This window comes from Pan troglodytes, chromosome 8 (assembly GCF_028858775.2).
Source record: "Pan troglodytes isolate AG18354 chromosome 8, NHGRI_mPanTro3-v2.0_pri, whole genome shotgun sequence".
Taxonomy (NCBI): Eukaryota; Metazoa; Chordata; class Mammalia; order Primates; family Hominidae; genus Pan; species Pan troglodytes.
Window position 1 is genome coordinate 104,350,493 of NC_072406.2, and position 26,108 is coordinate 104,376,600.

Genomic DNA, 26,108 nt, shown 5'->3' on the forward strand with positions numbered 1-26,108 from the left:
TTCTTCCAAAGTATATAAACTCTGCGTGTTCATCTCTAGCTTCTTAACCTGCATGGACATAACTATTTCAACATGTACTACTATCCCTCTACCTTTTTATGTAGAAAAATTTATTTCTAATCCTCTCCTACAGTGTGTGACCTTAAACCTTCCTAGCTCACTCCAGCTTCTCTCCAACTGGCATGCCAGTAGCAGAGGCTCTCTGGAGGTTGCGAATTTACCTCTCAGATATCTGATCCTACCAAATTGGGTACAGATTTTTTTTTTTTTGAGACAGTCTCGCTCTGTCGCCCAGGTTGGAATGCAATGATGCGATCTTGGCTCACTGCAACCTCCGCCTCCCGGGTTCAAGCGATTCTACTGCCTCAGCCTCCCAAGTAGCTGGGATTACAGGCACGTGCCACCACCCCCAGCTATTTTTTTGTATTTTTAGTAGAGAAGGGGTTTCACCGTGTTAGCCAGGATGGTCTTGATCTCCTGACCTCGTGATCCGCCCGCCTTGGCCTCCCAAAGTGCTGGGATTACAGGCGTAAGCTACTGTACCTGGCCAGGTACAGAATTTTTGTGTGTGTGGAGGGGGACTTGTTTCTTCTTTGGGTACAGACTTTCCAAACTCATACTACTCCAAAATTTGGCAACAGCCTCCAAATTTGAAAATTACAGTGGCACTTTTATACTGGCTAAAATCCTTGCCTCTTTTTCCACATCATTTGCTTACTCTCCAATGAATACTCTCAATATCCCCATTCTTTAGTAGTTCTCTCTTCTGCTTTAAGTGCTGCACTCTCCCCTTTATAGGTGGCCAAGTCTCAACATCATTTTTTAGCAAACAGTTGTAAACCCTGTTAAAGATGTCATCATCCTTCTCAACAGATATTGCCACATAGCTGAGTTCTAATCTTGCTCTATTGAATCCTATGTAGGACTGACAACATTAGCCAGTTAAATTTGTACAAGTATCTGACCTCTACCAAATGCTTTCACATTCATTTTCCTCTTATCTGAGCCTCTCAACAACCCAGGGAAGAATGATTATTCTTCCCATCTTCCAGGTGAGGAAACCACAGTTCAGCAAGGATTAGATGATTTATTCAAAGCCAAGCAGATATTTAAATACAAGAGTCAACACTCCAACTTCTATATTCAATCCAACTATTTCCCCATGCACATTTCTGAAAATAAACCTAGCTGCTAAGTAGGCCCTACATTTCCAGTGCTAGTCATACAAAGGCCGCTGCAGGCCCTGTGGTATATACAGCTCTGGGCTCTTGCCCACTCTGTGTCGTATTTTTACTCTATTTGCCACATCTAGCACCAAGCCTTGACACACAAACTCACCTCACCCTACCCCTGCCAACTTCCCACAGATCCCTACTTCTGTCACATAAACGAAGTTCTTTTATTCTGCTCTGAACATGATCTTGCCCCTTCTCCACTGATAGCTCTTCTGCCAGAGGAAGGACACAATCTTCCTCCCTTATCCAGTGACTTACTCATTCATACTCTGGCTCAGAAGCCACAAACTCTTAACCACAAACTCTGTATTATGGTTTTAGCTCCACGTTCTCTGCCCTTCTCCTCTCCTGCTCTGTTGAAACTATCCATTTTAGAGTGTAAGCTCCTGACCCAGAAGGCTCTATTTAACTAGCTGTGGGTACCACCCAGCACAATGCCTTGCATTCAGAGGCACATAAACATCAACAATTATGACCTTTTTCAAAAATAAATAACTCCATTCTTGATCTGAAATAATGACGGAAACCAGCTGCCAAAACCGCTAAGAGCATTATTTACCTCGATTCAGAATTTCTGAATAGGAATTAGCTTAAAAGAGCTGTAAGTGAAAGACAAGGACATATTTGTTTACACACAGTCCCAAAGGTATAAAATGAAATACTGAGTAATTTGTTGTTAGTTTCCCATCACCAACGAAAGTCCAACTCTACTGCATAGCAAGGCCAAGCTGGGTAAGAGGATCCTAGTTACCAGCATTTCCATTATCAGAAAGAGGAGGTCAGCTATTCCAATAGCATATGTGCTCTGGAAAAGCAACAGCTGGCCATGTATTACTTACTGGCTTGTCCTTGATGGTGGGGCTTGACACACACAGGTAGAGTTTCCCATCTTCTTCTAGGCAGGCATCTATCAAAGCTTGTACTGAGCTTTCCTCTTGGAACAGCAGAAAGGCATAGCCTTGGGGAGAGCAAAAACAAAAGGGTGGAGGAAGAATCAGTACATTAAACTCAAAGTACCAATTACAAATTATCTGTTGTTTCATTTTGGCAAATTCTTACTAAAATCTAAGAAGTTCAAGTGGGACAAAGGGACTTTGTCCAGGAACGAAGTTAGGTGCTCATTGATATTACCTTGTTTAATTTTTACAATTACTCACAGGAGCAAGTTTAGAACACATCTATGGAATTTCCACTAAATACATCTGGTTATCCTTAATGAGGGCAGGTGGACTCACCATTGGCCTTAGCCACAACTAACAAGTAGCCAGGAAACAAGCACCACCTGCTTTCCAATTTCTACAAAGCTCTAGGCTGGCCACATGCCACAGGGATAAACCTTGAAAATATTATGCTAAGTGAAAGAAGCCAGACAAAATATGTCCAGAACCAGAAAATCTATCAAGACAAAAAATAGATTAGTGGCTGCCTAGGATGGGGAAGCTGGAAGGAATAGGCACTGAGTTTCTTTTTGGGATGATAAATTTTCTAAAATTGATTGTGCTGATGATCGCACAACTCTGTAAACATGCTGAAAACCACTGACATGCACATGTCACATTGGTGAGTTGTATGGTATGTGAATGATATTTTAACAAAGCTTTGTTGACACACAAACACACACACACAAAAAGCTTCAAAAAAGTTTTTAAAAAGGCCAACAATAAGCTGGTGTGCTTTTGCCTGCTATTTCTGATGATGGTGCTCTGCTTCTCTAAGAGATACCCTCTTGGCAGAGTACAGTAGGTCTAGAAAAATGGACATTAGCTGCAGGATTTCCATAGACACAGCCAGTTTTTTTCAGTTTAATTCCATAAGATTTACCAAGTAACTGATACAAGCGGGACATATCCATGGTTTATGAGAATACTAAAATAAGCAAGACCACATTCCTCTTTTTTTTTTTTTTTTTTTTTTTTTTTGAGATGCAGTCTTGCTCTGTCACCCAATCTCAGTGTAGTGGCACAATCTCTGTGGTATGATCTCGGCTCACTGCAACTTCTGCCTCCCGGGTTCAAGCAGTTCGTGTGCCTCAGCCTCCCAAGTAGCTGGGATTACAGGCGCCCGCCACCACATCCGTCTAATTTTTGTATTTTTAGTAGAGACAGGGTTTCACCATGTTGGCCAGGCTGGTCTCACACTCCTGACTTCAAGTGATCCATCTGCCTCGGCCTCCCAAAGTGCTGGGATTACAGGTGTGAGCCACCACGCCCGGCCCCAGGTTCCTCTTGTAAAGAAACTTATGAAGTAGATGAAACAAACATTTAGACAATTAACTACTCACTACAAAGCTGAGGGAGATAAGTGGGGACAAAATGTGTCACTGAAATCACAAGGAGCAAAGGCCCAACTTGGGAGAATCAGCAAAGACTTTAAAGAGAGCAACAGATATTCAAGGGGCCACCTGTGGCACTTGTGGCCACACTGGCATTCATAAATGACTACTGAGCAAAGGCCCATCATGAACTAGTCTAAGCTTTCAACTTCTCTACAACCCTGCTAGCTTTGCTAAATCTCTCAGCTGTCATTCCTCAACTCCCAACTCTGCTACTAACCTCAAAGGAAACCATCATCAACACAGTTCTTCTCTGGTACATTGCATATCAGAAGAATGTAAATGGCAGAGAAGGATAAGAATCCCCACATACAGAAGATTCTCACACATCAGAGGTGTTTAATTCATAATCAACTGGCTAAGAAGCAAAGCTCTCTGGAGTCCTGGGCAACATGTAATGACAGTGGCAATGGATAATGGCTATTCGTTTTTAGCCTTTTCTCCAACTCCCCATCTACTATACAGAGCATCCAGGCAAATATAGCAGAAAAAAAGACCAGCCACTCCCTAGCATAGCAGGCAGAAACTAACACACAGGAAAAGGCACCAAATTGAATGGGCAGCCATGTAGTTGCAAGAGAGAGACTGCCAAGGTTTTAGGACCCAGAGCTGTTTTCTGGGCTTTGGTCTCATGCTGCATAGGTCAGAAGATTCTGTTGATGGCTAGTCAGGAAAAATAAAACCTGACTGCAAAACTAGAAAAGACAATACATACATCATTTCTTCATATCCTCTTTTGCAAACAGTATTGAACTATCACCAGGTGCCAGGGAATCTTAAAAATTCAGTGTTTTCACTTAATATGAGAACATTAATTCTACTTACTAAAGATAATATTAGAGATAAGGTGGGTTAAAAAGTCCAAATATCACAAAGAGGAGGTCTCAGCAGGTTCTTTCAAACCTCCTCTCTTACCAAGTTAAATACTGGTACAGATATCCACAAAGATCATAAGCATATTGAACACCCTGCAGTCAGAGTACTCCATCTATGTATATACTGTATTATGTACACATCAAAAAGGCCTGGTGATAGGGAATGCCCAGTGAGTTGGGGCTTTCTCTTATTCCTTGCCTCAAGAAGGCCTCCTGGCTGACTCCATTTTTCCTTCACATCACTGCCCACCCTCTGCAATCTTCAACATCAAATCCAGTTTTGCATTGACCTTGGGCATCCAAAGAAAAGGCGGTTGTCTCCCTACAGCAGCTGAGCAACTCCCACAAAAGCATGCAGATTTTCACTTAGGCCCATCTCACAGCCATAAAATATCTACACTGGCAGTAGATAGAGTAAAAACAACTGGGAGTCACAAGTAAAAGCCTGCTACAAATACTATTATCAAGAGAAATATCTATAAACAATTTCTCCTTTCCCAGGAAATGGTCCATAACAGTTTACCAATTTCTTCAGGATGGCTCTTTTACTATAAATAATCCTGTGTCAAAACAATTATCTTTACTCTGAGGTCACCAAGCTGCCATTTTCTGTAATGGCAATATTCTCTCAGCACTGTAGATAAGAGACATGGCTGAACTCCCCCCAACCCCCAAAATCTGGGCTGTAGTTCAACAATTTCTTCTAACTCTACTTCCCACTTTAGGCCTTCCAACCAAAACAGAATTCACCGGAAACACCCAAAATCACTCTTGAAAACAACTTTATGATATCTTCACCTGCTAAAACACCTTCTGATACTTCAAGGTCAAGCAAACCCAGATGACAACAGAAATCAGAGGATTTTTTAAAATCAGGAAGAATCTTTCGAACATATTTCCCTTTTGATCTTGAGAAATTTAAAGTCAAAGTAAACAAAGTAGAAGAAGATCCCTTCAAGAATAACAAGGTCAATGTGAGGCGGAAATTCAATCAATGATTTACTAAAAGGTAAATTGCACATGGTACTAGCAAGTGTTCTGGACTAGGAGACAGAAGGTCTAGATTCGGGTACAAGTCCTAACATTTAGTAGCTATGTGATAATAACAGCTAATAGCTAACATTTGTTGAGATTTACTATGCACCAGACACTGTTCTAAGCGCCTTCTGGACATTAACTCATTTCATCTTCACACACACCCTATGTGGTAAGCCCTATTTTGAATTCTGCTTTATATTTAAGGAAATTACACAGAGTGATTAAGTGACTTGTTCAAGATCACCCAGTAAGTGGTGGAACCATGAACTTGAATATTAACATTTCTGAATCTTGGCTCTCTTCTCCGTCAAATGAAGAAACCAAATATTTGTCCCAATTACCTTACAGAGATGTAGGCTGTAAGATAACGTATAAAAAGGTGTTTCATAAACTAGGAAGTCATGTGAGTATTGATTTTTCTTTTACTGCATTTTCAATTATTTCTGTAATAGATAAAATTAAAGTTGAGTTTTTGCATATGGTCTCATTACAAACATTAGAATTCAAATTAATAATATGCACTTTCTATTTTGCATTTGCAAGCATTTGGTGAATAAAGAGAAGTAACCTAGATACTGAAGAAAAGCCCTAATTAAAGTTACTTGAATGACAGGCTGAATATTACTGCAAACAAACAATAAAGTGACTGAATATCTGCTTTCATATATGATTAGCCATTTCCCCCACAAGAATGTCAGATGTAGTATTATTTTCTGATTTTAATATATTTTAAAGTAAAAACCAATTATGCCTACAAACAGAGCTTCTCTATTAGTTTGAAAGGTATTTAAAAAAAAAAAACTTGGCCAAAAAATTATCAACTTCCTCTGCTCTCTCTTGCCCTCGGACCCAGTAACAGATAATATGATTATAAAACTCTTCCAGTTTCAGAAATGGTAACCTGAGGAGTATGTGGGGGCTTCAGTGATGTGGCAAGCTATGAGAGGCCCTCAGCTCCAAGCCAGTCTATGAAAGCAGACAGGGCTCTGGAGGGAACAGGAACAGTTCCTAGTCACTGTCACCAACACAACCCTGAGTTACAGGTAGAATGGATGGCCGAAAATTCCTTGCTTTCCCACTGATGCCAAACAGGTTGGGGAAGAAGGGTAGAACACTGAGGGATTTTTTTTCAACAATCCTAAATTGATCAATGCAATTTTCTGGGAGAAAAAGGAACACCAAGGTTTGGGAAGAAACTTAATTAGGATAATTCCATTTCATTGGCCAGGTGTGTGAAGTGTAAATTTAATTAAAATATTTTTTTCTTTTTGTTTTTTTGAGACAGAGTCTCGCTCTGTCGCCCAGGCTGGAGTGCAGTGGTGCGATCTCAGCTCACTGCAACCTCCACCTCCCAGGTTCAAGCAATTCTCTGCCTCAGCCTCCCGAGTAGCTGGAATTACAGGTGCCTGCCACCATACCTGGCAAATTTTTGTATTTTTAGTAGAGACAGGGTTTCACCATCTTGGCCAGGCTGGTCTTGAACTCCTGACCTCATGATCCACCCACCTCAGCCTCCCAAAGTGCTGGGATTACAGGCATGAGCCACCATGCCTGGCTGACTTTTTTTTTTTTTTTTTTGAGAAGGCGTCTCGCTCTGTTGCCCATGCTGGAGTGCAGTGGTGTGATCTTGGCTCACTGCAAGCTCCGCCTCCCAGGTTCAAGCCATTCTCCCGCCTCAGCCTCCCGAGTAGCTGGGACTACAGGTGCCTGCCACCACACCCGGCTAATTTTTTTGTATTTTTAGTAGAGACGGGGTTTCACGGTGTTAGCCAGGATGGTCTCGATCTCCTGACCTCATGATCCACCCACCTCAGCCTCCCAAAGTGCTGGGATTACAGGTGTGAGCCACCGTGCCCAGCAGTGATTTTTTTCTTTTAATACCTGAGAACACATTAAGTATAACAACCTCCAAAATGTTCTTGGCTACCTTTCAAAAACAAAGCTTCCTGATCTCTTAAATACATAATTTTTCATGTTTTTTTTTAATATTTGATACCTAGTACAAATTATCAACAACTCTACTACCACAACTATCAGGTACTAAATGCTCACAATGTTCTAGGCACTTTGCTAATAAATATTTTACATGTTAGCTCATTTTATCCTCACAGTAACTCTATGAGGTAAATACAGTTGTTATTATTACCATTTTACAGATGAGGAAAATGAAGCTTGGAGAGGTTAAGGGAATTCTCAAATTAAAACCCAGGAATGAAATCTGGAATTAAACCAGATCAGTTTCCAGAGCCCATTAATTTATACCACCTCATCTAAAAATGGCAAGGTAAACTTTTAAATATCCCTAATACAGAACTTGCCTTTAAAATGTCCTTATGACAATGACCATTTGACAGTTTTGTTTTGTTTTGTTTTGTTTCAAGATGGAGTTTCGCTCTTGTTGCCCAGGCTGGAGTGCAATGGTGCGATCTCGGCTCACTGCAACCTCTGCCTCCGGGGTTCAGGTGATTCTCCTGCCTCAGCCTACCAAGTAGCTGGGATTACAGGCACGCACCACCACACCTGGCTAATTTTTGCATTTTTAGTAGAAACGGGGTTTCACCATGTTGGTCAGGCTGGTATCGAACTCCTGACCTCAGGTGATCCACCCGCCCCAGCCTCCCAAAATGCTGGGATTACAGGTGTGAGCCACCGTGCCCAGCCTGACATTGTTTTAATAGCAGTAAGTGGTCACCCTGTGCTTTAGTCCTATAATTTAAGGCCTATGTAGATATAATTGCTACAAAGCCCACAAAAACTATATTAAAGGATATTCTATAAAACAATGGGCATGAACTCTTCTAATGATATGAAAGACAAAAAGCCTAGGGAACTGTCTAAATTAAAGGAGATTAAAGAGATGTAACAACTAAATGTGGAACCCAAGATGGCTGCACTCTTGCTGAGACATGTTGGTCGACATTGCCTCCGAGCCCACTTTAGCCCTCAGCTCTGTATCAGAAATGCTGTTCCTTTGGGAACCACAGCCAAACAAGAGATGGAGCGGTTCTGGAATAAGAACACAGGTTTAAACCGTCCTGTATCTCCCCACGTCACTATCTACAGTTGGTCTCTTCCCATGGCGATGGCCATCTGCCACCGTGACACTGGTACTGCTTTGAGGGCAGGGGCCTCTCTTTTTGGCATGTCAGCCCTGTTACTCCCTGGGAACTTTGAGTCTTATTTGGAGCTCGTGAAGTCCCTGTGTCTGGGGCCAGCACTGATCCACACAGCTAAGTTTGCACTCGTCTTCCCTCTCATGTATTATACCTGGAATGGGGTCTGACACTTGATGTGGGACCTAGGAAAAGGCCTGAAGATTCCCCAGCTATACCAGTCTGGAGTGGCTGTCCTGGTTCTTACTGTGTTGTCCTCTGTAGGGCTGGCAGCCATATGAAGAACGGAGGTTCCCAGCATCACATTCCTACACATTATTACATTCACCCATCTTTCTGTTTGTCACTCTTATCTCCAGCCTGGGAAAAGTTCTCCTTATTTGTTTAGATCCTTTTGCACTTTCAGATCCCCTTGGAGCAGTAGAGTACCTTGTAGACCATAAGAGTGGAAAAGGGTCTGGTTTTCCCCTTGTTTCTAAAGATGGGGTGACTGCAAAAATTCCCGTTTTTTGCCCACAACTTGCCTACTCTGGGACTAGAAGTAGTTATTCTCTTTCCATATTGGGCTTTGATTTGTGCCAAAGGTCAGCTTTTGGCTCCTTCTTCCTGAGACAGTAGAGACAATACCAGCTCTGTGGCTTCTGCCCTGGGGACTGGGGGTGAGGCTTTGGGTCCCACTGCCTGTGGGTTGCTGGCTTAAAGGACAATTCTGTTCATTGGTGAGAGCCCAGGCCATTAACACCTATGCAGTGTTATTCAAAGAAGAGAGGTGAGGGTGGAGGGGAATTAGTCTATCCCAGCTAGAGGGAGATAAAGAGGGCTAGTTAGTTCTTAGAGCAGCTGCTTTGAGGAAGAAATATATATAGCTATTGACACAAGAGGAAGATCCAGAAAATTATCATTGAACATATTAAAGGTTACTTATTTTTCTTGCATTTCCAGAAAACCCTCTTAATTTTATGCTTTCTCATCGAAGTCAGGCACCATTTTTTTCTGAAACTAAATTAAAGTACTCATTAAAGAAAAAAATCTAAGTGCAAGTTGTTGTATCTCTTGAGTGGATCTTGGATTAAAAAAAAAAAACAAATTGCGCCGGGCGCGGTGGCTCACGCCTGTAATCCCAGCACTTTGGGAGGCTGAGGCGGGCAGATCACAAGGTCAGGAGATAGGGACCATCCTGGCTAACACAGTGAAACCCTGTCTCTACTACAAATACAAAAAAAAAAAAAAAAAAAAAAACAAGCAAAAAAAAAAAAAAACAAAAACCAAATTGCTAGGCCGGGTGCGGTGGCTCACACCTGTAACCCTAGCACTTTGGGAGGCCGAGGAGGGCAGATCACGAAGTCAGGAGATTGAGACCATCCTGGCTAACACGGTTAAATCCTGTCTCTACTAAAAATACAAAAACAAACAAACAAACAAAAAACCAAATTGCTAGGCCGGGCGCGGTGGCTCACACCTGTAATCCCAGCACTTTGGGAGGCTGAGGAAGGAGGATCACGAGGTCAGGAGATTGAGACCATCCTGGCTAACACGGAGAAACCCTGTCTCTACTAGAAATACAAAAAATTAGCTGGGCGTGGTGGCGGGCGCCTGTAGTCCCAGCTACTTGGGAGGCTGAGGCAGGAGAATGGCCAGAACCCAGGAGGCGGAGCTTGCAGTGAGCCGAGACTGCGCCCGCCACTGCACTCCAGCCTGGGTGACAGAGCGAGACTGTCTCAAAAAAAACAAAAAACAAAAAACAAAAGAAAACAAACTGCTGTAAAGGACATTATTGAAACAATCTGGATATTTCTTGTTCTCAGGAGATATGTGCTGAAGTATTTAGGAATGAGAGTCTACAATTCTTTTTTTTTGAGACGGAGTCTTACTCTGTTGCCCAGGTTGCAGTGCAGTGGCATGATCTCGGCTCACTGCAACCTCTGCCTCCTGGGTTCAAGTGATACTCCTGCCTCAGCCTCCCAAGTAGCTGGGATTACAGGCAAGTTCCACCACATCTGGCTAATTTTTATATTTTTAGTAGAGACGGGGTTTTGCCATGTTGGCCAGACTGGTCTCAAACTCCTGACCTCAGGTGATCCACCCGCCTCAGCCTCCCAAAGTGCTGGGATTACAGGCATGAGCCACTGTGCCCAGCCTACAACTTACTTTTTTTTTTTCTTTTTGAGATGGAGTCTTGCTCTGTCACCCAGGCTGGAGTGCAGTGGCACAATCTCAGCTCACTGCAACCTCCACCTCCTGGGTTCAAGCGATTCTCCTGCCTCAGCCTCCCGATTAGCTGGGACTACAGGCACGTGCCACCACACCCAGCTAATTTTTTGTATTTTTAGTAGAGACGAGGTTTCACCATGTTGGCCAGGATGGTCTTGATTTCTTGACATGGTGATCCACCCGCCTCGGCCTCCCAAAGTGCTGGGATTACAGGCATGAGCCACCACGCCCGGCCTACAACTTACTCTTAAATGGCTATTGGGGAAATACACACACATATATATATAATATATTAATATATTATTATTATTATAAATATTATTATTAATAATATTTAATTATTTAATATTATTAATAATATTAAAATATTAGTATATTAATATATATTATATATTAATATATTATAATAATATATATTATATATATTATATATTATAATAATATATTAATATATAATATATTAATATATTATTATATAATATATATAATTATAATATAATAATATATAACATATTAATATAATATATTATATATATAATAGAGAGACAGAGCGCGTGAGCGAGCATGCACGCAAAAATGTGGCAAAATGCTAACAATTGGTGAATCTAGAAGAAAGCTATATAGGTGTTCACTGTATTATTCTTAGAGCTTTTTTGTAGGTTTGACTTTTTTTAAATAAAAATTTGTAGAAAAAAAACTACAAGGTCTCCCATTCTAAAAAGAGATGTGGTTTTTTTTTTTTTTTAAGGAATCAACAGTTCTTAAAATCAACTAATACTATTAGTGATGTATTTGTTTCAAGTACCAACTACAAATGGAAAAAAAAAAAATTCAGCTTGTGGAGCTGTATCCTGAACCACTGCAGCATTCATAAAATGGCAGACCAAGGAATGGCTGGTTTTGGATGGAGACCAACCCTAGAAGGAAAGGTCCATGGCCTGGACAGACAGGCAGCTCTCTCCTCTCACAAAATCAAGCTTCCTATTACCAGTGACCTTCCTAGAGAAACCTAAAGGGCACTGCTCTAGCCAGAGCTGCCTGAGTTCAGACTTTTTTTGGCACAGGCAGTCTGTCCCAAACATTCTCTCTGACTTTGGCTTTCAGGTCAGAGGACTTATCTGGTTTGCCTCAGGAGACTTTTTTTGGATTCAATTCAAGGGTACCAAAAACATCTAGGAGATGCCAGGTATGATGCTAAGTACTGAGGTTGCAAAGATGAACAAGCCAAAGAAGAACCCTGATCCAGAAAAAATCAGACTGTAAATAACTAATAAGCAACATTAAAAGCACTATGTTGGAGGTATGTCCTACAGGACACTGGGGAGAAAAAAAGGGAGCAGATTTGTCCAAACGTCAGGGAACACCAAAGAGCAAAGGCCATATCTGACCCAGAGGCTGATTACTTTTCCAGAGAGTAAAGGCATTCCAAGTTCAGGAAGGTGCACAGGCCACGGCATGGAAAGGCCAAAGGGTCAACTCACTTGGACAATGGTGAGCAGAGTTCATTAGTTAGAATATAGGATTGAGAGTGGTGGGTGGTAAGAGTTGAAGCAGCTCATCAATCCCTGCCTGCAGCGGAGAGCACTCACTGTAGGTCTCTGAACTGGATCTCTTATTCATTTTCCTCTTGAATGAGGATACCTGATCTCCAAGATTTACTCAACACTTATGTAATCTACACACTGCTGGGGACTACTATCATGAGCAAATTCTTGTTCTTAAGGAGTTTATATACTAGCACTAGAAGATTGTATAGAATAAATTCACAGAGAACTCTGACTTAGGAACAATGCATTAATGATCCTAAGAAGTATTTTTGTAAACATATTTTTAAAAGTTGGACTTCACAGAAAGAAGAAAGATCACTTTCAGAGAAGACATGAATAGAGAAATCAGGAAAGGCTTTCTGTAGGTGGTGGCACAGGGACCAGACCTTAATGGTACAACATAGGTGAAAACATTGAAAACACGGAGAAGACATTCCAAGGGAAACAACTAACCTAAGTTAAAATGTAGAGGTAGCTCTGCAGATAGATACTGCCTAAGTGCACGGATTCCTAAACACTCCGCTTAGATTCAGAACTAAACATATTTCTTTAACAATATTTACTGTGTGAGGCTGAGACTTGATTCTAGCCTGTTTTGTGTTTTCTACGACACTAGTAACTTTCTTTGTGGGTTGGTTGCTTGGCAGCAGGGGTGGGAATAGTTGGGAATGGACAAGAAAACAAGCCGGCAGAGTAGAACCACCTCAGAGTTCAAAATTGGTAATCTACTTCCTGTGTTCTTAGCAAAGTCTTGCAGTCCAGGGCAGTGACCTGGGGCATTTGGACTTAAAATCTGCTGTTTACATAATCACACATTCCCTATATAAAGAGGTCCTTGTGAAGTCTGCCAATCTGTCAGTTCTAGTCACAGTCAGTTCAAACAAGCACCTGACCAAGGAAACTGAGACCAGACTGGGGGTGTGGGAGAGAACTGGTCAAACTCGTTGGGTAATTTTAATGATTACTGAGCATTACATTTAAGTCACAGGCAAGGACGCTAAGATTATTCAACACCTAATAAGCCTAAGTATTGTGTTAGTGCTTTCACGCACTGCCTCACATAATCCTCTTAACAACCCAACGAGTAGTATTAACTCAGATAAGTAAACTGAGGCTTAAAGGTTAAATTACTTGCTCAATGTCATATAGCTAGTAAATGCTGATGCCCACATCTGAGTCCACAAACCTAGCTTACGCCCCACTGCCTGTTACACTCCCTCAGTCAGCAAACAACTGGGGAACTCTGTTTCAATCCAGGTGATGCTCTCCTACAGACAGATGAAGCTTTAGTCTGGCCTTGTGCATATACTGCCTGAGCTTTGATAGTCTTAATTTCTTCTCCTCCCTGGACTTTAACATTCCTCTGATCAGTTCTTAATGCTGTTTCAAATGAGTTTTTTCTGTGCCACTCTTCTCAAGACTGAAGTGGGTCCATTCTCTTTTGAAAGACAACCCAGGTCTTTGCTCTCAGTTTTCAAAAAATTTCACCAGACCCTCCTAGCTGGCTTCCCATTCCTAACTCTGCAATTAACATATCCTCTGTTGGTCTCACCTGCTCACAGCCTTAGCCCTATCTAACTACTGTCAGCAAGTCCCAACCCAAGCTATATCCTCTTCTAAAACATCCTCTCTGCCTCAGTCTGCCAAATTTCCACCTTCCATTTCAGTTCCTAAAGTCTATTTTTTCCTCAATAAAAGTTCTCATCAGGAGGAGTTATGACTTCTCTGAACTAAACAAGCATTTCCCCCCATCCCATCACCTCTGCCTGGTCATAGCACAGTGTGTACTTAGGTGACCTTGAACAAGATGTTTCTGTTATTTACGTGGCTGCTCAAGCTTTGTCCTGTGGACTATATATTCCTAATGACTTCTTTCTGTACAGTCCCTCAAACTGTAAATGCTTTGAAAGCAAAGACTAACTTTATAGTTCATCTTCAATACAATGCTGAAGAGACAAGTGTTAATAAAAGTGTAAACTGAGAGTGTGCTAAGCTTTTAAAAGCAAAGATAGATGGACTCCATCTGTCAAAACAGAACAAAACAAAACAAAAAGCCCACCCTTGCTATCACACAATGCAGTTTCCATGTTTTTACAAGAAAATCCTTCCTGGGTATGAAAATCACAATCAAGTAAAATATTAAAATATAGGGTTCATAAATCACCAAACAGTGTGAGCACTATAAGCCAGGACCTGATTTTTTTTTTTTTTTGAAAGAAGACAGAATGTTACTCAAAAGATGACGAACTGCAAAAGGTTAAATACAGGCTAAAACCCTTGGCTTCCCAACTTGATCAGTTTACGTAACTCAGAAGGTGGAAAAACTTGGAATCTGGCCTAAAACAACACTGACTTATTTCCATTCAAGTTATGCTACAAGGGAAAAAATGTGAAGTTTGAAAACTTTCCTTTCCAAAGCCAGATTTAGACAAGTTGAAGGAAAAAGAAATAAATGCTACACTGCAGCCCACTGCAGCTCCACAATGGCCTGTTTTTGCCCACTCAAAGTAGATTCCTCTTCCTTGTTCCTCAAGCAGGATCTCCTTAGCTAGCTGGCTTGTGTTCAAACTGAATAGTATGTGGCCTGGCTTGTGCCAGGTTCACAAACCATGCTGGTATTGCATAAACTTCCACAACTACATGACCTTGGTCAAGAGCACCAGAGGGCAAGCCAGCCTAGCCAGTGCAGAGGACGTATAGAATCACCAGCAGAAATAGCCATTCAGGAATACAAACTTTTCTAAAAGTGGGTGGGAATCATTAGTGCACAAGGGTTTGGTCACTCTTGTATAAAGCTGTGTGCCTATTACTATTTCTGTTCACCTGGACCCTGTGCCCCTAGACTGCTGAAGCTGACACTGTAAGCTGCCCAAGTAAGCTGAGAATGACAGCTTCCTCCATTCCACTGCCAGCATCATTGGCTTCTGAAATCAGTTTCAGAGTCAGATGGCCAAACTCATGTACAACATCTGTAGCTGGCTGCCATCATTGCCTTTGCCCAAGAGGCCTCAACAGTGGTAGCACAGCTGTGCTCATTGCACAGCAGATGCCAGCTCCTTTCCCTGGGCCCATATTCTCTGTCCCACTATGAGAGGTGAGGCTATTGCAGTATCAGGATCAGCTCTTAGTGCAGAACAAGGGGTAGAAGGCTCAGGGTGGACAGGTATTTTTTGGTAGCTCCAGTGACAGCAACTTTGGAGATGGAATATTTTCCCAGTGGGCAATGAGGGAGGTTATGCTATCTATCATCAAGCTTGTCATGTCCATCTTATCTTCCTAGTGGCCACATTCACAGCTACATGCTAAAGGAAACAGACTTTTTTCTTTTTTTTTTTTAAGACAGGGTCTCACTCGGTTGCCCAGGCTGGAGTGTAGTGTGGCACAATCTCGGCTTACTGCAGCCTTTACCTCCCCAGGCTCAGGTGATCCTCCCACCGCAGCCTCCCAAGTAGCTGGGACTACAGGCATATGTCACCATGCCCAGCTAATTTTTGTACTTTTTGCAGAGATGGCGTTTCACCATGTTGCCCAGACTGGTCTTGAACTCCTGGGCTCAAGTGATCTACCTGCCTCGGCCTCCAAAAGTACTTAGATTACAGGCATGAACCACCACACCTGGCCCTAGAACTTCTTTTACTAAGTAGTCAAGGATTCTAGGGCCCTATCATTAGGATGACCTATGTCACAGCTAGGTGTTAAAAAATGAACTGGGTCAATCAAATTCCCTCTCTCTGGAATTCAACTAGAAATATGAAAACTATACAAACTGAGTCATGACAATTGTGGGAGATTACAATGGATAATTAGTAACTTTCACTGTTCAAATCCCTGCAGCTTGCCACACCCTAGTACAGCCTCCATGATACCTGGTTATATTATAGCTCCTGTTCTTGGACTCCCCTTGTCACTCATAACCACACCCCTGATTTGAGGTAGCACAAAAGAACTTATCCTTGCAGTCAAATAACTCAACTACCAAGCAGTTCACCCATGTCCAGAAATAGTGTGGCATCATCCACGAGGCAGAATTCCATGGTTAAGTTATGGCTAAAGGGCAGCTCAGACCTACAGCCCCGGTCTAAACCACCTCTTTGGAAATACTCCAGCTATGTGAGTATGACAAACAGAATACAAAGGCTCAGGAAAAAGCCAAGGACCACTTTCGTTTTCAAATGTTAAAATGTACCTTGGGTCATATAGCTTAAGATGCTAATTTTAATATAAAATCCAGCCTTGTAAATAACAGCATTATCTATCAGATTATATAGCTTAAACCTGTCCTCCTTTTCCACCAATCATACAGAGGAGCAAAACAAATAAAAATAACTTTATTATCCACCAGGTAAAATAGTATAAACTATTGGTCTGTCAGGTTCAACTCTGTCTAACAAAAGATGTGTGTTCTTATGAAAAGATACTTCACCTCTTTCAGTCTCAGTCTAAAATAAAGGTTGCACTAGAATGAGATAATCTTTAAGGAACTTTCCACCTCTAAAATGTGGTGGGTTCTATTCTCTGATCAAGTAATGAACTCATCATTTGCCAGGATACAATTCATTCATCTAATAGATACCTGAAGGTCACTGAGCCAAGTATGCAAAGTACTTGGTATTGAGCAGTGAACAAAATATAAAAAATTCCCTGCACTCATAAAACTTACATTGCAGTCTGGAAAAAAAGTCAGAAAAACACATCTAATTTTTCAGGTCATAATAAGCATTTTAAAGAAAAATAAAATGAGGGTAAAAAAGAAATAAATTGGCCAGGCATGGTGACTTACATCTGTAATCCTAGCATTTTGGGAGGCCAAGGCAGGAGGATTGCTTGAAGCCAAGAGTTCAAGACCAGCCTGGACCCTATCTCTACTAACTAAATAAGTAAGTAGACAGAAAATGCGAGTAAGAGGAATACAGAAAAAGTGGATATAGGGGCTAGACATTTGAGCAGTGTCTAAGTGAGAAAGTGCTCCATTTAGAAATGTGGGGGAAGGCCTGGTGTGGTGGCTCACGACTGTAAATCTAGCACTTTGGGAGACCGAGGCAGGTGGATCACCTGAGGTCAAGAGTTCACGACCAGCCTGGGCAATATGGTGAGACCCCCATCTCTACTAAAAAATACTAAAAATCAGCCAGGTGTGGTAGCACACAGCTGTAATCCCAGCTACTTGGGAGGCTGAGGCATGAGAATAGCTTGAGCCTAGGAGGTGGAGGTTGCAGTAGGCCAAGACTGTGCCATTGCACTCCAGCCTGGGCAACAAAGCGAGACTCTGTCTCAAAATGAACAAACAAAAAAGAAATGGGGGAAGAGGGCTTCAGAAAAAAGGAAGTACTAAGGCCCCCCAGAGGCCTCAGTTGTCTTGTCCAAAGAATAGCAAAGTAGTCAGTGTGGCCATAGTGGGTAAGGGAGAGAATGATAGGAGCTAATGTTAGAAAACACCCAAAATTCAACAGATGAGACCTAAGAGGAAAAGACTTAAAACACTTCAAGTACAAGACTCATACCAATGTGGCCCCTGGGTTCTTCAGGGGTGCACTATACACCAAACACAGAAGCAAAAAGGTAAGTTCACAACCACAATGTACCATTTATCTGACTTGAAACTAAGCACAACATTTGATACAGATGTCCAAATTAGCAAAAACTTCATAAAGAAAATTGCTTTGGGAAGCCATATAATAACAAATCTGGAGTCATTAATATTTTCATTTATTTTAACTGTGGTTAAGTAACCTTCACAAAATTTATCCTACAGAAAATAATCTGAAAGAGAAGGCCATGTACAAAAATATGTCAAGAGAAGCATTACTTCTAATAACCCTTCAGAAGTATCCAATCTTTTGGCTTCCCTGGGCCACACTTGAAGAAGAATTGTCTTGGGCCACACATACAATATAGTAACACTGATAGCTGATAGGCTAAAAAAAAAATGGCAAAAATAAAAAACATAATGTTTTAAGAAAGTATACAAATTTTTCCTGAGCTGCATGTGGCCTGTGGGCAACAGATTGGATAAGCTTGGCCTAGATGACCAAAAAGCAAGTCAGTTATGGTACAAACTCCTTGAAAGGTGGCCTCTTTAAAAATATGAAAATTGGGAACTAATTAAACTGAAGAGCTTCTGCATAGCAAAAGAAACTATCAAAAGAGTGAACAGACAACCTACAGAGTGAGAGAAAATTTTTACAAACTATGCATTTGACAAAGGTCTAATATCCAGCATCTGTAAGGAACTTCAACAAATTTATAAGAAAAAAATAAATAGTTTCATTAAAAAGTGGGCAAAGGACATGAACAGACACTTTTCATAAGACACACATGCAGCCAACAAACATGAAAAAAAGCTCAATATCGCTGATCATTAGAGAAATGCAAATCAAAATCACAATAAGATACCATCTCACACTAGTCAGAATGGCTATTACTAAAAAGTCAAAAAATAACAGGTGCTGGTGAGGTTGCACAGAAAAAGGAACGCTTATACACTGCTGGTGGGAGTGTAAATTAGTTCAGCCATTGTGGAAAACAGTGTGGCAATTCCTCAAAGACCTAAAAACAACTACCATTTGAGCCAGCAAACCCATTACTGGGTATATACTCAAAGGAACATAAATCGTTCTATCATAAAGACACATGCACATGTGTGTTCACTGAAGCACTATTCACAATAGCAAAGACATGGAATCAACCTAAATGCCTATCAATGGTAGACTGGATAAAGAAAACGTGGTACATATATACCATGGAATAGTACACAATCATTAAAAAGAACAAGATTATGTCCTTTGCAGGAACACAGATGGAGCTGGAGGCTATTATCCTTAGCAAAGTAGTGAACAGAAAACCAAATACCACATGTTCTCACTTATACATGGGAGCTAAATGATGAGAACACATGGACACATAGAGGGGAACAACAGACACAATAGACACTGGGGCCTATCGGAGGGTGGAGGGTGGGAGGAGGGAGAGGATCAGGAAAAATAACTAATGGTCACTAGGCTTAATACCTGGGTGACCAAATAATCTGTATAACAAACCCCTATGACCTACATAACAAAAAGACTGGAAGGAGATAGAAAAATGATGGTTGGTTCTGCTGGGATGGTTCTGCTGTTCTGTTGGGATTATTCTTATTGTTTATAAAATAACATGTTCAAAGAGAACCAGATTGCTTTGTTCTGGTTCTACTACTTCATTATAATACCAAGGTCTACAATTAGAATAACAATAGAAAATACTGGGATCATGTAACTGACAAGAGGGCCTTCATATCTACTCTCTCTGGGAGACTAGATCAATTTAGGAGAAAAAAAATCCTTCAAGGCTCTTTCATTTTTCTTCTACCTCACAACATCCCTGTTGCGCATGGTAGCTCGCGCCTGTAATCCCAACACTTTGGGAGGCTGAAGTGAGAGCATCGCTTGAGCCCAGGAGTTTGAGAACAGCCCAGGCAACAGAGCAAGACTCTGTCTCCACAAAAAATAAAAATAAAAAATAAGCCAGGCATGGTAGTGAGTGCAGCTACTCAGGAGGCTAAGGCAGGAGGACTGCTTGAGCCCTGGAAGTCAAGGCTGCAGTGAGCCATGATTGTACTACTGCACTCTAGCCTGGGTGACAGAGTGTGGCCCTGTCTCCAAACAAACAAACAAAAAACAAATTACAGCCACACTTCCTTCATTTCTCCAAAGGCACTGAAGCCTTTTTTTCATACTTAGTTCTCCCTGCATGATAGTCCTCTGCTTGGAATTTGCTTCCCTACATGTTCTAGCTAACTCCTCAATTTTCAGGTCTGCTTAAATGCCATTTTCTCAAACAAGCTCTCTCCATACTCCCAATCTAAACTGATGCCCCCTTTTTAGAGTCTCTACTGCACTCTATTTTTCCTTCAGAGAACTTATCAGTTTGTAATAATGTTTACTTTTGTGACTATCTGATTAATTTCTTATCTCCCCCATAGGACTATAAGTTTGTGAGGTCCAGGACCAAGTCATGAAAACAAACATTGTGACTTTTATGCCTTCCTTCGCCTTCCATGGTCTCAGTGGTGTTCTAAGGGCAACCATTTCCTTACTTGTGGTCCACAGACAAACTGATCCATAAGGCTCTGTATATCCTCAATGGGTCATTAAATGTCTTAATGGCCCTTGTGCTGAAAGAGCTGAAGTCTGCATGGCCTCCCACTCTGCTAGCTCAAAAACATGCAACGAGACAGTCCATGTATCTGGCCACCTGGCCATTCTTTCCCTATGTGGCTTTTTTTTTTTTTTTTTTTTTTTTGCCACCAACTGAGGTCTATCTATGTGGATTTTAAGCTCTTAACAATCCACTGAAAATGGTCATGCTTTTACAAAGCCTACTTCAAATCTGCACCAAGGTAAACTTGCTGCATGAACAGATGATTCTATTTCACTACGTATACACTATCTGAGAAAGGCTAAAGGGCTGAATAGTGGATGGTTCATGTTTTCCTTTCTAGTTACACACAAGCCTAATACAGCCAAACAAACTTTACCTAATGGCCAATGTGACGTGACCTAAGAAAAATTATTATCAGCAAGAGGGGGTATTATTAAGAAGGCATTGAACAGTTTGAGGTGAACAATGTAGATATTCTTAACATTGGAATAACATCAAATATCTTTAGGCTCTGCCCAAATAGGTCATCAACCTTCAGACTTTAGCTGAGAGCAAAACACAACAGGAGCCAAGAGTCTAATAATTATTTCTCTTCCCTGACCCCAATCACCAAGAAGGCAATCTGCTCTCTGAGGATGCAAGCCTGAGGACCAGAATCAGGAAATCAGATTCTGTTCTTGGCATAGCTCTCACTGGTCCATCTCAACACCTAACCTCAGCTATAAAATGAGGGCACCAGCACTAATGTACTATAGTTCTATATTTAATGCTGTTATTTTGGAGTGTACCAAGAGCTATCTATGGAGGCTGTAGAGGTGCTAAACTCCGTACTGCTCTGACCAACCCTAACATTCTCTTCAATTCTCAGTTAACAATTTAAGTAGGATGTTGTAAAATATGGCAGATACACGAAGAAGGCAGAAAAGAAGAATGCTGACCCAGAAACTATTAGACATAACATATAAGTGAGAAAATAAAAATATTTAGCTTGGAAAGAGAAACTGATAGTCCTTTAAGTACCTAGAGTTAGATGTCACAATGATGACTTATTCTGTCTTACTTTATAAGACATCGTTGACTAAGGAGTAAAGATTGCAGGGAAGCATTTGACACAATAGAGGGAAACATGTAATAACTAACTAGGCCTACAAATATAAAGACTTCTGAAATAAACTGCCTCCCTTGTCACCGGATGTCTCAAAGCAAAATGAGCAATTCTGTGGGCTATTTTGGAGCAGGAGTCAACATATGTTTTCTGTAAAGAGATGTGTGTGCCACATATAATTCCTTAAAGATGTAAAAAAAAATCCTTAAGCTCACAGGTCATACAAAAACAGGTAGTTTGTTGACCCTTGTTCTAGAGAAGCACTGTCTAACAGAAATGTAATATGACTCACATATGTAATTAAAATTTTTCCAGTATCTATATTTTAAAAGGTAAAAAGAAACAGGTGAAGTTAATTTTAATATCTTATTTAATCCAATATCTCCATAAAGTTATTTTAACATGCAAATAAAATTATTAATGAGATTCTCTACATTTAAAAAAAAAACTAAGCCTTTGAAATGCAGTGTATATTTACACGTAAAACCATATCTCAAGTCAAACTAGTCACATTTCAAGTGCTCATTAGCTACATACTGCAGCAAGTAGTTCTAGATAAACTGTGCATTTCTTGAGAAACAGAAGAGATGACCTCCCAATCAATATTCAATTCTAAGAACTCAAATCGATGCGGAAAAAATTGGACTAGCCAGCCTATAAACAAAACTGGGGGATCTGTCAAGCTACCTGAAAAAATAAAGCTGGATCCTTTCTCATGCCTTACTCCAATATAAATTCCAGACCAAAACAAGATGTCAATGTCAAAAGTAAAGTAATACAAGCAACAACAACAAAAAGAAAACAACATGTGTAGTATTTTCTTATTGTCTTGCGGCGGGAAAAATCTTTTAAGGCATGTCATAAATATTCAGAAAACACAAAGAAGACATTAATAAATTTACCTATATAAAAATTTATAATGTTAGTACTACAAAAAAACATTAAAGAGGGTCAAAAAGTAAATGACAAATGGGGGAAGGTTAAGAAGGTTAACAAGGATATCCAGGACTTAAACTCGGCTCTGCACCAAGCAGAACTAATAGACATCTACAGAACTCTCCACCCCAAATCAACAGAACATACGTTCTTGTCAGCGCCACATCACACTCATTCCAAAATTGACAACATAGTTGGAAGTAAAGCACTCCTCAGCAAATGTGAAAGAACAGAAATCACAATAAACTGTCTCTCAGACCACAGTGCAATCAAATTAGAACTCAGGATTAAGAAACTCACTCAAAACCACACAACTACATGAAAACTGAACAACCTGCTCCTGAATGACTATTGGGTAAATAACGAAATGAAGGCAGAAATAAAGACGTTCTTTGAAACCAATGAGAACAAAGACACAATGTACCAGAATCTCTGGGACACATTTAAAGCAGTGTGTAGAGGGAAATTTGTAGCACTAAATGCCCCCAAGAGAAAGCAGGAAAGATCTAAAATCAACACCCTAACAGCACAATTAAAAGAACTAGAGAAGCAAGAGCAAACAAATTCAAAAGCTAGCAGAAGGCAAGAAATAACTAAGATCAGAGCAGAACTAAAGGAGATAGAGACACAAAAAACCCTTCAAAAAATCAATGAATCCAGGAGCTGGTTTTTTGAAAAGATCAACAAAATTGATAGACTGCTAGCAAGACTAATAAAGAAGAAAAGAGAGAAGAATCAAATAGACGCAATAAAAAATGATAAAGGGGATATCACCACCGATCCCACAGAAATACAAACTACCATCAAAGAATACTATAAACACCTCTACACAAATAACCTAGAAAATGTAGAAGAAATGGGTAAATTCCTGGACACATACACCCTCCCAAGACTAAACCAGGAAGAAGCTGAATCTCTGAATACACTAATAACAGGCTCTGAAATTGAGGCAATAATTAATAGCCTACCAAAAAAAGTCCAGGACCAGATGGATTCATAGCCAAATTCTACCAGAGGTACAAAGAAGAGCTGGTACCATTCCTTCTAAAACGATTCCAATCAATAGAAAAAGAGGGAATCCTCCCTAACTCATTTTATGAGGACAGCATCATCCTGATACCAAAGCCTGGCAAAGACACAACAAAAAAAGAGAATTTTAGACCAATATCCCTGACGAATATGGATGCGAAAATCCTCAATAAAATACTGGCAAACTGAATCCAGCAGCACATGAAAAAGCTTATCCACCATGATCAAGTTGGCTTCATCCCTGGGATGCAAAGCTGGTTCAATATACGCAAATCAATAAACATAATCCATCACATAAACAGAACCAACAACAACAAAAAAACCACGATTATCTCAATAGATGCAGGAAAGGCCTTTGACAAAATTCAGCAGCCTTCATGCTAAAAACTCTCAATAAATTAGGTATTGATGGAACATATCTCAAAATAATAAGAGCTATTTACGACAAACCCACAGCCAATATCATACTGAATGGGCAAAAACTGGAAGCATTCCCTTTGAAAACTGGCACAAGACAGGGATGCCCTCTCTCACCACTCCTATTCAACATAGTGTTAGAAGTTCCGGCCAGGGCAATCAGGCAAGAGAAAGAAATAAAGGGTACTCAATTAGGAAAAGAGGAAGTCAAATTGTCCCTGTTTGCAGATGACATCATTGTATATTTAGAAAACCCCATCATCTCAGCCCAAAATCTCCTTAAGCTGATAAGCAACTTCAGCAAAGTCTCAGGATACAAAATCAATATGCAAAAATCACAAGCATTCCTATATACCAATATCAGACAAACAGCCAACTCATGAGTGAACTCCCATTCACAATTGCTTCAAAGAGAATAAAATACCTAGGAATCCAACTTACAAGGGATGTGAAGGACCTCTTCAAGGAGAACTACAAACTACTGCTCAACGAAATAAAAGAGGACACAAACAAATGGAAGAACATTCCATGCTCATGGATAGGAAGAATCAATATTGTGAAAATGGCCATACTGCCCAAGGTAATTTATAGATTCAATGCCATCCCCATCAAGCTACCAATGACTTTCTTCACAGAATTGGAAAAAACTACTTTAAAGTTCATATGGAAACAAAAAAGAGCCCGCATTGCCAAGACAATTCTAGGCAACAAGAACAAAGCTGGAGGCATCATGCTACCTGACTTCAAACTATACTACAAGGCTACAGTAACCAAAACAGCATGGTACTGGGACCAAAACAGATATATAGACCAATGGAATAGAACAGAGGCCTCAGAAATAACACCACACATCTACAACCATCTGATCTTTGACAAACCTGACAAAAACAAAAAATGGGGAAAAGATTCCCTATTTAATAAATGGTGCTGGGAAAACTGGCTAGCCATATGTAGAAAGCTGAAACTGGATCCCTTCCTTACAACTTACACAAAAATTAATTCAAGATGGATTAAAGACTTAAATGTTAGACCTAAAACCATAAAAACCCTAGGAGAAAACCTAGGAAATACCATTCAGGACATAGGCATGGGCAAGGACATCATGACTAAAACACCAAAAGCAATGGCAACAAAAGCCAAAATAGACAAATCGGATCTAATTAAACTAAAGAGCTTCTGCACAGCAAAAGGAACTACCATCAGAGTGAGCAGGTAACCTACAGAATAGGGGAAAATTTTTGCAATCTGTCCATCTGACAAAGGGCTCATATCCAGAATCTACAAAGAACTTAAACAAATTTACAAGAGAAAAACAACCCCAACAAAAAGTGGGCAAAGGATATGAATACGCACTTCTCAAAAGAAGACATTTATGCAGCCAACAGACACATGAAAAAATGCTCATCATCACTGGTCATCAGAGAAATGCAAATCAAAACCACAATGAGATACCATCTCACGCCAGTTAGAATGGCAATCATTAAGTCAGGAAACAACAGATGCTGGAGAGGATGTGGAGAAATAGGAACGCTTTTATACTGTTAGTGGGAGTGTAAACTAGTTCAACCATTGTGGAAGACAGTGTGGTAATTCCTCAAGGATCTAGAACTAGAAATACCATTTGACCCAGTGATCCCATTACTAGATAAATGCCCAAAGGATTATAAATCATGCTACTATAAAGACACATGCATACGTATGTTTATTGTGGCACTATTCACAATAGCAAAGACTTGGAGCCAACCAAAATGTCCATCAATGATAGACTGGATTAAGAAAATGTGGCATATGTACACCATGGAATACTATGCAGCCATAAAAAAGGATGAGTTCATGTCCTTTGCAGGGACATGGATGCAGCTAGAAACCACCATTCTGAGCAAACTATCACAAGGATAGAAAACCAAACACTGCATGTTCTCACTCATAGGTGGGAATTGAACAATGAGAACACTTGGACACAGGGCGGGTAACATCACATCCAGGGGCCTGTCATGGGGTGGGGGGCAGGGGGAGGGATAGCATTAGGAGAAATACCTATTGTAAATGATGAGTTAATGGGTGCAGCAAACCAACATGGCACATGTATACCTACGTAACAAACCTTCACATTATGCACATGTACCCTAGAACT

General features: G+C 40.6%; 1 protein-coding gene and 1 pseudogene across 19 annotated transcripts in view; one reads left to right on the forward strand and one right to left on the reverse strand.

Annotated features, from left to right (window-relative positions):
• The window catches only part of CPEB3 (cytoplasmic polyadenylation element binding protein 3), a 242,765-nt gene that overhangs the window by 60,696 nt on the left and 155,961 nt on the right, over positions 1-26,108 (reverse strand). For all 19 annotated transcript variants that reach the window (XM_016918864.4, XM_016918862.4, XM_016918865.4 and 16 more), the window contains one exon: positions 2,075-2,193. In XM_016918864.4, coding sequence (XP_016774353.1) covers positions 2,075-2,193 — 119 coding nt within the window. The remainder of the gene's footprint in view (positions 1-2,074; positions 2,194-26,108) is intronic.
• LOC450605 (succinate dehydrogenase cytochrome b560 subunit, mitochondrial-like) lies at positions 8,336-8,874 on the forward strand (annotated as a pseudogene).